The following is a 12,460-nucleotide window of genomic DNA, read 5'->3' on the forward strand; positions in this document are numbered from 1 at the left end:
GGAAAGAGAGAGAAAGTCACATGGGTTGCGGAAGAGCCCAGAGAAGGGATTAGAAGCATCCAGGTGGAAGTTCTGCAGAGAAGTTGAGGTTGAGGCAAGTAGGGAAGAGAGGTCAGCCCATTCTGAGAGGAAAAGGGTGGCCTGTAGACGGTGGCCACAATCCGAGAGAGGGCAGGAGAGAGATAGAGTCTGCAGACTAGGCATCCAAAGGATTAGTAGACCTGCATAGGAATGACAGAAGCAGGGACCCATTCTGGAAAGATCAGGCCCACTCCACCTCCGGGCCGGTGTGCTCTAGGCTCGGAAAGGATCTTGTATCCCTCAGGGAGGAAAGTGTCAAAACTTGTGACTGAGCTTGCTGTGAACCATGTCTCGGTGAGAGCGAGGTCATCCAGATCTATGTCTTCGAGGAGGTGGCAGATGTCAGAGGAGTGTTTAACAGCAGAGCGAGAGTTGACAGTAGCTACTTGGAGCAGGCTGCCACATTTGAAATACTGCAGTGGTGGGGTGCAAGAGTGAGGTGCACCCAGCGGAGGCAGTAGAAGGGCCTGAGGGTAGGCAGGGGCAGTAGGTGGAAGTGGCATAGCGGCCCGAGCGGAGGACATGGGTGCCAAAGAGGGGGCGGAGGAGGAAGGAGGTGGCAGAGGGGCCAGAGAGGTGTTGGGAGAGGCAGGAGAAGGGAGGACATTAATGAGATGCAGGAGACACCTATCAAGAAGGAGATTGGGCTGAGAGCCCTGGACATAACAGTACCACTCAGGTAGACATTGATGATAGTCTTGGAGGAGTGGAAGAGGGCCACACGGACCTCCCACTGGCTTCTACCATTAATGGGAGAGGAGGAGAAAGGCGATAGAACAGACCATATGAGGGGTCCATGGGTCTGGAGAGGAAACGCCAGAGGATGTTGGTGATTCTGTGTCTGGAGTAAGAGCTGATGCGGTTATCAGCGATTGTAAGGATTGGGTTGGAGACCAGGATATCCCTCTTGAACATTTTCCTTCCAGACTTAGCAAGAGGGATAGGGTAGAAGATAGAGTAGCAGTTTGAGAAGATGGGACCGATTGAGAGCACCATAGAGGGTGCAAGGAGGCAAGAAAAGGAGGAAAAGAAGCACAGCCCACAGCTGCGACCACAGGAAGCACCAGAGGGTGTGTATTCACACAGAAGGAGGCACACAGAAGGCAGCAAGCAGGCAACAAACCACAGGAAAAACCGGCAGTCAGGGCAGAAGACTGGGTGGAGGGGTACAGCGAACTGCAAAAACAACCAGATTCGATTTCACTAAAAAGAGGGAAAATGCCTAGTTTTAACACAACAGAAATGCAAAAACACCCAGATTTGACTTTCCCTGAAGTAGGGAAAAATGCCTAGTTTTAACAAAACGAAAATGCAAAGACACTGAGATTCTAATTTCTAAAAGCAAGGAAAAAGGCCTAGTTTTAACACAACAGAAATGCAAATGTGCGACTTTCCTGGAGAGATTGTTATTGTTATTTTGCATTTATACAGCGCCTTATATACCATTGGTATGGTCCGAAGGCGCTGGTAGGTAGAACGCCCTTTGGAAGCGAAGTTCATATCAGTAAAGAGAGTCAAAAGGTGCGTGTGAGCACCGGGTATGTGTACAGCTCGTGCGGTATCTGTGTGATAGCTGCTTTCTAGCGGTAGGTGTGATGGTTGAGGTCAGGAGTATGTGTTCATTCTGGTGGGATTTATCCAGATCGGATGTGGCTGCGTTAGGCCTGAGGAGAACGCCTGGCTGGGGGGTGTATAACTAGCAGTGATTACTTAGAATAATGTGGAGTGAGCGGCGAATGTTGATATGAGAACAGTTATACCGAATGGTGTCATAGTATCTCTGTGTTCTAGTTGAGTGGTGATGTAAGGAGAGAGTAAGCATGTTGGTGAGATATGATGGGTTACATGCCCTTTCAGACACTTCTAAATTCACAGAGAGGCTATTCGGCACGCTTCTAAAAATTCACAGATAGGCTATTGGGTACACTTCTATATTCAACTTTTCACAGAGAGGCTATTGGGCATACTTCTTAATTCACAGAGAGGCTATTGGGCACACTTCTAAATTCGCAGAGCGGCCGTTGGGCACACTTCTAGAATCACAGCGAGGCTATTGGTACACTTCTAAGTTCAGCTTCTAAATGCACACTTCCAGAATCACAGGGAGGCTATTGGGCGCACTTCCAAGTTCCGTTTTCACATAGAAGCTATTAGGCACATTTCTGAATTCACTAGGAGGCTATTGGGCACACTTCTAAGTTCAACATTCAAAGAGAGGTAGTTGGGCACAATTCTAAAATTCTAAGAGAGGTTATTGGCTACACTTCTAGGTTCAACTTTTCACAGCGAGGCTATTGGGCATACTTCTTAATTCATAGAGAGGTTATTGGGCACACTTCTAAATTCCCCTCTACGTACTCATCCCCTCTATGTACTCGACCCCTCTACGTATTCATCCCTCTACACACTCACTTGCTCCCCTCACCCATCCGCTTTAAGGACTCGTGCTTTACACACATTCAACAGCAGTATCCTGTTCCATGTATTCATCTCTACACTCATCTGTTCTATGCCTTCATCCGTTCTGTACATTCATTCTCACTGTACACTTATCTACCCATCCGCTCTATTCACTCAATTAGCTCATCCGCTCTATCCACTTATCAGGTGTATACATTCATCCGTTCTATCCACGCATCCGCTCTAACCACGCATCCGCTCTATCCACTCATCCGCTCTATCCACTCATCCGCTCTATCCACTCATCCGCCATATATACTCATCCGCCATAACACTCATTCGCCATCCCCGCTACGCGCTCGTCCCCTCTACGCGCTCGTCCCCTCGACGCGCTCGTCCCCTCGACGCGCTCGTCCCCTCGACGCGCTCGTCCCCTCGACGCGCTCGTCCCCTCGACGCATTCGTCCCCTAAAAGATGGTTAAACAATTCAGTACACTGAGATGCTACAGGGTGGTGTAATAAGAGTGAATGGAGGGGTGGGTTATTTAAGTGGGGTGCAGTGATTGCTGTCCCCCTGACTGCACTGCCTCTACCTTGTCAGTCGCAGTAGGTTGACGGCTGCAGGCTTCTTGCTTTCCAGGCTGACACCTGCAGACACCATCTGAAGCTGCTTCAGGAGCCGCCCTTTGCCTTGGGGCCTGTAGCCACAGGGGGCTGCCCTAGATGCCAGAAATAAATAGGGACAAGCATCCAATGAGGGTCGGGGTGGGACAAAGACAGGAAGCAACACAGAAACACTCATGGCACACAGGAGGACAGGCACAAACAACGAGGGCTGAACGAGGCCGGCAAAATTAAAAAAACGCTCAGTTCTTCACTCCATACAGGAGCAGGTCCTGCACGACCTGTTAACGGAAAAAGGCAAAAAATGCTAGAGCAGGTGTCTTGTTGTACAAGTTGAACATCCTCCAAGTTCCATGGATGCACTTGGAGCGGCAACTGCGGCAGCGAGCTAGCCCAGGAGAGAGCTGATCAGTCCACTGGATGGTCCAGGTACACTTCCAAAGGCTCAGAAGGCACAGATCCTTAAGCAGGGATAGAACTAGTGCCCACCGTGCAAGGGGGTCGAAGCACAGATTAGGGGTCTTCTTGAGTTCAGGCAGAGGAGCAGGGTTTCACCAGGACTTTACTGGAGTTGTTGCTGGTCAGCTGCAGGCATAGTCAACGGGCGGCTCTGGTTCATAGAGGACTTAGCTCAAATAGTGGTCTAAAGAATGACGGCAGGAGTCCTCCTTTTATCCAAGATCTGGACTGGACTCTTGCCCAGGTCCACCAATGTAAGGATCTGCACCATTAAAACTACTAGGCACAAAAGCTGCCCAGCAACAGACATTTAGGTACCTGAATGTGTACTGTGGCTCGACTGTAGCAGCGCCCACATTAGGGCTTGCACATGAACTGTCACTTTGCCGCTGCAAGCAACAGCATTCCCTGAGAAAAGGGCATTCCATATAAGGCATTTTCTGACCTAAGAAGGCCAAAGAACACTACAACCAAAGGACAAGTAAAAACCTTGTGGCACTGCCACCGTAGAGTGCTCGCCACCTTTAGTAACCCTTTGTAGAAAAAGTGCACAAGTAAAAAGTGCAAAACACAGTAGAAACAGATCTGCAACCAGCTTGTTCTAGGCACATTGTATAAGTAATCAAAAAGCCATTATAGAAAAAGCTGTAAGGATACAAAGTATCCTAACCGCACTTAACATTAGGGTGATGTGTGCAATTCTAACACTACATGAAATTCACAAAGAGAGAGTCTCTCAGTAGTAATATTCTTGGGAACTAGTCAGTTCCCCAACTGGACTCCTGTGCAGTAAACGTCACAGAACAGAAATAAGAGAATGCAGGACAAGGGCATGGAGGCCCTGTCCTTCCAATGCATTTCCAGCATCACAGAGGTTTCCTTACCTCAACTGAAATAACTGGTGTCGGAATGTCCAAAGCAAAAGTCCCAATGTCTGAATCCTACCTCTGACCCTCACACTCTAAAGAGGGTCTTTCTAACCCAAAGGGAGTGGCACCCTTCCCCTGGATGAAAGACTGTTCTGGAATCTTCAGACCTTGAAGTATTGGGGAATATCTCCCTTTCCACGGCCTTATTCAGGCTTCTTGTAAAGTTCAACAATTGTTGGGGGAAACTCTGTCCCCTTGTTGGCCCTTCTCAGGCTTATTGTCTGTCCCTGGGTCCCTGTCCCTGACCTTGATTGGAAGACCTGGTTCCTTTTCGCCAGGCACAGGTGCAAAAACAAAGAGTTTGGATCTGTTTCCAAACTGAAGTGGGTCCCTGACCCGATGAAGAACAACCTGGATGCTCTCCCAAGATGTGATGGTCCCTGAACCTGGTTTGCAGACCTGGTTTCTTCCTACCAGGGACTACGATGAAGAACAGCCTAGATGCACTCCCAAGCTGTGGCGTCACAAACAGACCTGGTTTACTCGCCTGCCAAGTACTGCATGCATTGCCTAGGACCTTCACATTTCTCTTTATATGGTTGTGGCACCCAGACTCGCACTGCAGGTTCCTGCCAATACTCTACTGAACTTAGTTATTTTTTCTGCCAAGTATTATTCACCGGATTAGGCTTTCCGAATGTCTTTTGGCTTTTGCTAGGGTCCCAGATCAATAAATGTGCCTCTATGGGCTTATTTACCCCCTCAGACTGTCACTGCTACTTTACAGGGCCCAAGCGCATCCCTGCTCATCTGCATACCTAGTTTTGTGGTCTGCGATGTTCTAGGGACCGCCTGTGCGCCTGCCGTAAGCGGTGGGGCTTCCCCTCCTTTCTTGTCTCATTGCCGGAGGTCAGCGGCTCCGCCGTACCTGCTTCACTCTTGTCGGCGTAGGACCGTTCCTCCACAACTGCCGACCTTCGGGATGCCAGGAGAGTCTTCCCTGCTGCTCACCACGCTGTCCCTGTACACCGGACCAGCTTGACAGCAACCTTCTCCTTGCTCGGCTCCCCGGTCTGCCTTTCTTCTTCCCTGAGCATCCTCCGTCTTGCGGTTCCTCGAGGGCGGGCTTGACACTTTAGTGCTTCTTTGCTTTTAACCCAGCTTCTTCCAATCCGCTGTCGAGAACCACTAGAATGGGCAAAGTGGTTCTGGTAAGTATTTTGTACTGCTCTGCACCTCCTCCGCATCCCAGTACTGAGTGAGTTATGATATTGTAAATCACTAGAGCTCTTCCTCGTCTCAGTATTCACTACTTTTGTGGGGCTAGAAAAAAATACATTGCATGCAAGGGTAGGGATGGAGAGGTAGGAGGTGAAGGAGAGGTGGGGTTGTTGTAGGGACGGGTGTCTAGGGTCATGTTATTGCCAGGGTTACCGCATTCGACCGATATGGTTGTCACTGGTCACAAAGGGGGTTTCCCCTCCCATGAGATCCACCAGCTGAGTACCACGCCTTGGGGAGACTATCAGGTAGCGGCATCACCACTATGGCCTCATGGTAAGGGACTCCCCCATCGGAAGCAGTGATGACATCCTGGGATTCGTCACACTAAGTACTCATATCATATGGCCGATAATGTTGCTATATTCACAAGTAGGAGGAGTGCATTATCTGAAATCTCCCCCACCAAGCACCAGCACTCCCCAACTCGGGTCAACGGGCATGCAGTGTGGGACTGTACATGTGGCAACATGAATTCCACACTCCCCTCCTGAGGACAACGCGAATGACTCGCTCCTTTCCAGCAAGAGAGGAGTGAGTCATCCCTTCTTACTTTTACTGCCTAGCTCTTCTGTAGAGGCAGAGGGATTAAGGAGGGAATGCACAGCATAGCGGAGATGCTGTACACCACAGACGTGTATGGCCTCCCACAATGAGCAATTGGAGGGTTTTTTCTCCCCCTCCCTTACATGCATATGTGACATGAGGCAGTGGAAGAAGGGAAGCAAGTTCTACAGAAACACTAGATTTCACTGCAGTGTTGTGTTCATTGCGTATCTCAAATTATTTCTAGTCTGTCCTCGCTCTCTATGAATGTTATTAAGCCATTACCTAGAGGCCATCAATCATGAAAATGTAGTTGTGTTCCAGATCTTTCAATAATCCATACAGTATTTAATCGACTGTCACAGCCTTTCATTTGTTTTCTCATCTCTTTTGTTGCATATGTTGATTATTAATGTGAGTCGTACGACTTTGATTTTGTTGAAAGGTCCGAGATGGTGCTACCCTCATCTTGTCAAGAATGGGAATTTCCCAGCAGCTGGAGGAGAATCATCAGGACTTTCCAGGGGAGAGTGAGTGCATTCTGTTCTATTTGTGATGTATCCCTCATAAAACTGAAAGAATCCCATCTGAAATGCCAACGCTGACTCTGTTTCTTTTAAACAGCTTATCTTCACTGCCTGGCACTAGGAGCTGATGTTTGCCAGTACTTTAAATGAGCTGCTGTTTAATTGCCAGAATCTGAAGTGGCACAAGTCCAGGTGTTCATGTCTGTTCAAGGCAACCCCTTCAGGCCCTCTGAGCTGAGATCACTCACGAGTTGAAGCAACCTTTTGATCTTTGACAGATTCATTGGCCTATGTTGATAAACTAGAAGTTTGTGGTGTACACGGATGGCATGTAGTGATTGTGTGATTTAGTAGAAGCACTGTGATAAACTTATTCCATGATCTTCAAGCTCCCCTTTTCCACGCTGCCCTTTTGAAGGAACTTCAACTCCCAATCGAGGGGTACAATGAAGTATGGAGTCAATAGCAAATATGTTTGGCTGTAGAATCAGCCGCACCTGACGATTTGTGTGATCCTGGACTCCTATCACCTTTATCTTCCTGTGAACAAATTGCTACTGCTCTGCAGGAGTTGAGGGATGAGTAGTGGTAGAAACCCCTACTTAGCCCCACACTATTAGTAAATTAGTAGTGATCACAATCATAAATGTGAAACCGGAACAACATGAGTGGTACACCTGTCTCACATCTTGGGGTAGCATAGACTGAGTGCAGGTGTTACTCTTCAAAAAGGGTGTGAGCTAGCAAAGAAGCAGCCAAACAACAAGAATGCTGTGGTAAAAAAAGAAAATGTCCAACCAAGGTTCTAATTTTTTTTTACTTAAAAAAGACAAAAAGTGTAAAGGCATTCATAAAACCACTATTAACTCGCCTATAAAGGAAAATACATGATATACAGACAATAGAATGAAAGGGAGTCTGGGTCTGAGGACGGGGGTAGTCCAGCAATAGCCTCTGCTGCGATGTCCAAGTTCTAAGGATAGGCTTTAAACAGCAAAGAGTGGGTCTTAAGTTATCACGAGGACCCTTAGCACCAGGCTAGGCTAGTGGGACAGGATCACCATGAATACCTTTGGTCGTCATTCTTGGGTGGTTCGACCGCATCAAGCCAGGCTTCTTGGTGTTTTCCAATGGACTGTGTTGGCTTTATGATAGTTGAGTCGGATGTTCCCAATGCATAGATATAGGGTCGAGGTGATCTAGTTGGTCTGACGAGAATCACTGATGATATTTAGTCCTGTAGCAGTGCTTGGCTAGAAGGCAGCTGGAGCCAGGCAGTGCGATGGTTGAATAGGTGATTCGATGACTTGAAGACTTGAAGCAGATCGAAATAGAAATGAGTGTCAAAGACAGCTTGGGTGTTCTACAGTGGTTCAAATAACTAGAAAGCGGTTGAGCCAGCTCGAAAGCAGTTTGATAAAGGAAACCGAGCCCACAACTGTCCTTGGCTTCCTGGTAACTGGGTGACCCAGTCCGGTGGGTCTCAATGGAAAAGGCAAGTCCTTATTCTGCCCTTCCCAGACAGGAAAGTTGCCAATGAGCAGGATCCTGTTGCCATTGTCCACGAAGCAGGCAGGCTATGTCAAAACAGCGGTTCGCCCCAAACATTCTTCTGCAATGGATTTGGGACATGTTTTGCTCCTTCCTTGGAAGTCTTTTTATCTTACCCTCTATGGCAGAGAACTTTGGGAAGACTACCCCAATGAAGTTCCAGATGAAACCTTACCCTTCTAATGTTCAAAGGTGATTGAAAGTTGATTAAACTAAAGGTGTGCCTCGTCCCCTTATCTACTCAATTGCACAAAGCAGAATGGTCCCTTTCAAGCCTTTACTAAAGGTCCAATCCTTGTGACTGTGACAAATGTATTTTCCTGGTGATGTCAGCCCCAGAATGCTTCATCTGCAGGAAGTCTGCAGCAACATTTATCATTGGCTACTCCAACTCCTCCTGTCTGCCTTGCATCAAAGATAATCCAGTAATTCCCACCCTGATGTGACATTTGTATTACCCTGCCAGGGATTTCCTTTGAAGCCCTGGTTCGTAGCTAAACGTCTGGGGATATTTCCTGTCCTCTTGGGAAGGTGTCATGCCTTCCCAGTGAGAACAAAATGCATTTTCTGGGGCAGTGCCAAAATGATTGGTTTTGGGTGAAACTATGTTCACTGCTCAGCTGATGCAGAAAAGGCCCTGACAGCATGAGTCAGTATAAACAGGTCAACGATAAAATAACCCCGAAGTGGTTTTGGCCAGGATAGTTGCATAGACCCAAACCATATATAGCTAGTCAAACCAGACAGGGCTTATACAATCATCATTAGCAGAATGGAAAGGCCAGGACCAGCTATTTTCACACCCGACATGACTTAACTTGAGATCTCGAGGTGCCAGTGTGATAGCACCTTGTTGGCCTGGTTCGACACGTGCAGCTTCTTGTCATGGATGATGTTAACACAATGTGCTGTTGCACATAATTTTTTTTTTTTGCTTAGCAGACCTCATTGAAGAACAAGTTACTTGCCAACTGGTAACGTTCTTTCGATTGGATGTTCCTCCAACGTATTCCTCGTTTTAGATGTATTCCATCCAGCTTTAGCTGCTTTGGAAAAATGTTTCGGCAGAGGGCGCCATTGCGTCGATGTAGTCGAGTCGATGGTCCCTCGAAGGCCTACGTCGAGGGTGATGTCATCGGGTATACAAGTAACACGCGCGCACCCGTTGGCCCCAGTTCTGTTTTTCCCCCCTCACTCTTGTTCTACTGTGTAGATTGTGCCGGTAGTCAGGTGTTAGCCTTGTGAGAGTTGAAGTGGCAATAGCCCAGAAAAATCTACAGAGGGGTAGGCTGGGAGGGCGATGAGGAATACATTGGAGGAACATCCAATCGAAAGAACGTTACCAGTTGATAAGTAACTTGTTCTTCGAGTGGATTGTGTCCTCCAGCGTATTCCTCATCTTAGATAGACTCCCAAAGCAGTATGGACAATTCTCTGGAGGAGGGAGTAGATTTTTCGATACCCTTAAATGCTTTAACAAAATTTTATAGTCTGGATGCTTCCCAGTCTTCACCTAGAATTTTGAAAAAGTATGCAGCGAAGACCAAGTTGCTGCTTCACAAATGGATCTTATGTGAACACCTCTTTGAAGGGCTGTCGAATAGGCGATACCTCTGGTGGAATAGGCCCTTAAGCCTTCTGGCGGTTCTTTGTCCGCCAATCTGTAGCATTCTGAAATGCAAAGTACAATCCAAAGTGATATGGTTTGTTTCGACACCTATTTCCTTCCGGTGTAGCCAATGAAAAGTTGATTATCCACTCTAAGCTTGGAAAGCCTCGAAATGTAAAAGCTTAGAGCTCTTTTCGGATCTAACCTGTGCAATCTTTCCTCTTCCTTACTAGGATGAGGTGGAGGATAGAATGCGGGTAGAATAATCTTCTGAATCAAATAAAAATCGGACACAACTTTAGGTAAAAATGAGGGTTTAACCCTTAATACCACTCTGTCCCTATGGCACACAGTATAGGGTGGCCCAGAAGACAGTGCCAGCAATTTGCTCACTCTTCTTGCAGATGTTTAAGCAACTAGGAAAGCAGTTTTCCATGTCAGTAATCTTAATGGACAAGTGTGCAAGGGTTCAAAAGGGGCACACATTAAGAATTTTAGAACCAGATTAAGATCCCAAATTGGTACTTGGAAAGGGTAAGGAGGAAGGAAACACATTGGTGAGTCCTTTAAAGAATTGTACTACTAAAGGAATTTTGAAATATGAGCATTCTTCCGAAGAGCGCTTGAAGATGGAAAGCGCTGTAAGATAACCATTATTGGTCCCAACATTTAGACCTCTATGTGCTAGTGTTACACATTATGGGAGGTGGTCACTATGGGCGCGCAATCGGATGTGTGGTACCCTGCTCTACGCGACTCCCGAGAATCCTTTTCATGATGACTCCCGTTCTGAAAGTAGCGGTCTAGACTCTTTACGCTTCTCCAAGACGTTCCGGCATGCTCACGTGATCCTTTATCAAACACGGAAGCCGGCAACTCCTCGCGTCGCTTCTGTTTCACCAGACGCTCCGTGAGTTCGCCTCTAGGGATTTCTTATCTTTGCTCCTTCCATTTTGACTTTCGATTTACCCTGAATCTCTTTGTCTCTCAAGTTTTCATCCCCAGATTCTTGCTTCCATTCTGGTCTCACCATCTCTCGGGAGTTCCCCTCACGCTCAGATATCCATCGGCGTCATGATTACGCCAACTCTGCTTTCATTCGTGTTGGAACACCCAATAGCTGTAAGTGACACAAACTCAGAATTACTTTCCACCTCTTTCGATTCAGATTCTGACCCAAGGATTGTTTCTTTTAGAGCTCACAGCTCCCGATCTCTTCTCCTTCGAAGCCCTAAAACAATCATCTTCTCCTTCTCTTTGCTGGTGAGAACCCTTAACAGTGCCATTTCATTTCCGTTTCCCGTTCCTTACTTTACGCTACTACTCTGATTATATTCCTTTCGTTCATCCAGACGAAGCCTTCCTGCCCACAGCCACTCGTAGAAGACATTCATCAACCACCCGGATCCACAACACTTCCGGATTCGACCAGGGTTTTCTTCCCCATCGAGGGTTTCCCTGGCTACCCTGTACTCTCCCCTGGTTATTTCCACTCCGGGTCGGAGAGGACAGGGCTGTCCTAGGGTAGCTTTCACAGCTGCACTTGGTTGTTTCCTGATGGTCTACTCGATCGGTCAAGATGAGATTATTCACATTTAATATTCATTGCGGAAAGCAGTTTCGACACCTTGTCTTATATCCATTAATAACAGCTAGGGACAAGAGGAATGGCAGTACTTCCACGATAGAACATAGAAAAGGATCAACATTCTTTTTCCTGCACCAGTTGCAAAACTTTTTCCAACGGCAACGGTATGGAGATTTTGTTGCTGGTGGTCTTGCCGAAAGAAACACCTCCATGACGTCATTTGGAAGGTCCCAATCCTTGTATCTCAGCCTTTCAGATACCAAGCGTGAAGGTTGAGAATCTTGACCTCTGGATGGAGAACCTGACCCTACATTTGTGAGAGAAGGTCCCCTCTCTGAGGAAGATGTGCCGGGGGACAGATGGACATGTCTAGAAGGTCTGGGTACCACGTTCTCCTGGCCCAATCCGCGGCAATTAGGATCATGCGGTTTCCGAACCGTCTTCGTCTCCTGATGACCTGAGGAATGACGGGAATGGGAGGGAACACGTATAATAGTGGGACGTTCCACTCCACCACGAACGCGTCCCCTAGGGCTCCTTTCAGGGGAAATTCCCTTGAGCAATACCTTTCGCACTTCTGGTTGATCCCGGTCGCAAATAGGTCTACTTGAGGGGTTCCCCAAAGGGCGAAGATCTCTTGAATGACTTCCTGAGCCAGTTCCCTCTCGTGGGACACTATGTTCTGCCTGCTCAGAGCGTCCGCCGTCATATTCTCCTCCGCGGCTAGATGAACTGCTGTTAAGGAGATTCCTTCTTGAATTGCCCAATACCAGAGCTGCATTGCCTCTCTGCACAGAGGTAGTGACCCTAGACCTCCCCTTTTGTTTAGATGATGCATGGCCACTGTAATGTCCGTCATTATCGAGACATTTTTTCCTCTGACAGATGGTAGAAAAGCTTTCAGAGCTAGTCTGATTGCCCTCA

At 47.5% G+C, this 12,460-nt stretch overlaps 1 protein-coding gene across 3 annotated transcripts in view; it reads left to right on the forward strand.

The window, feature by feature from the left end:
* PLXNB2 (plexin B2) overlaps window positions 1-12,460 on the forward strand; it is a 775,326-nt gene that overhangs the window by 731,382 nt on the left and 31,484 nt on the right. For all 3 annotated transcript variants that reach the window (XM_069627846.1, XM_069627845.1, XM_069627847.1), the window contains one exon: window positions 6,707-6,791. In XM_069627846.1, coding sequence (XP_069483947.1) covers window positions 6,707-6,791 — 85 coding nt within the window. The remainder of the gene's footprint in view (window positions 1-6,706; window positions 6,792-12,460) is intronic.

This window comes from Ambystoma mexicanum, chromosome 12, assembly GCF_040938575.1.
Source record: "Ambystoma mexicanum isolate Mex_15411 chromosome 12, UKY_AmexF1_1, whole genome shotgun sequence".
In the NCBI taxonomy this organism is placed as follows: domain Eukaryota; kingdom Metazoa; phylum Chordata; class Amphibia; order Caudata; family Ambystomatidae; genus Ambystoma; species Ambystoma mexicanum.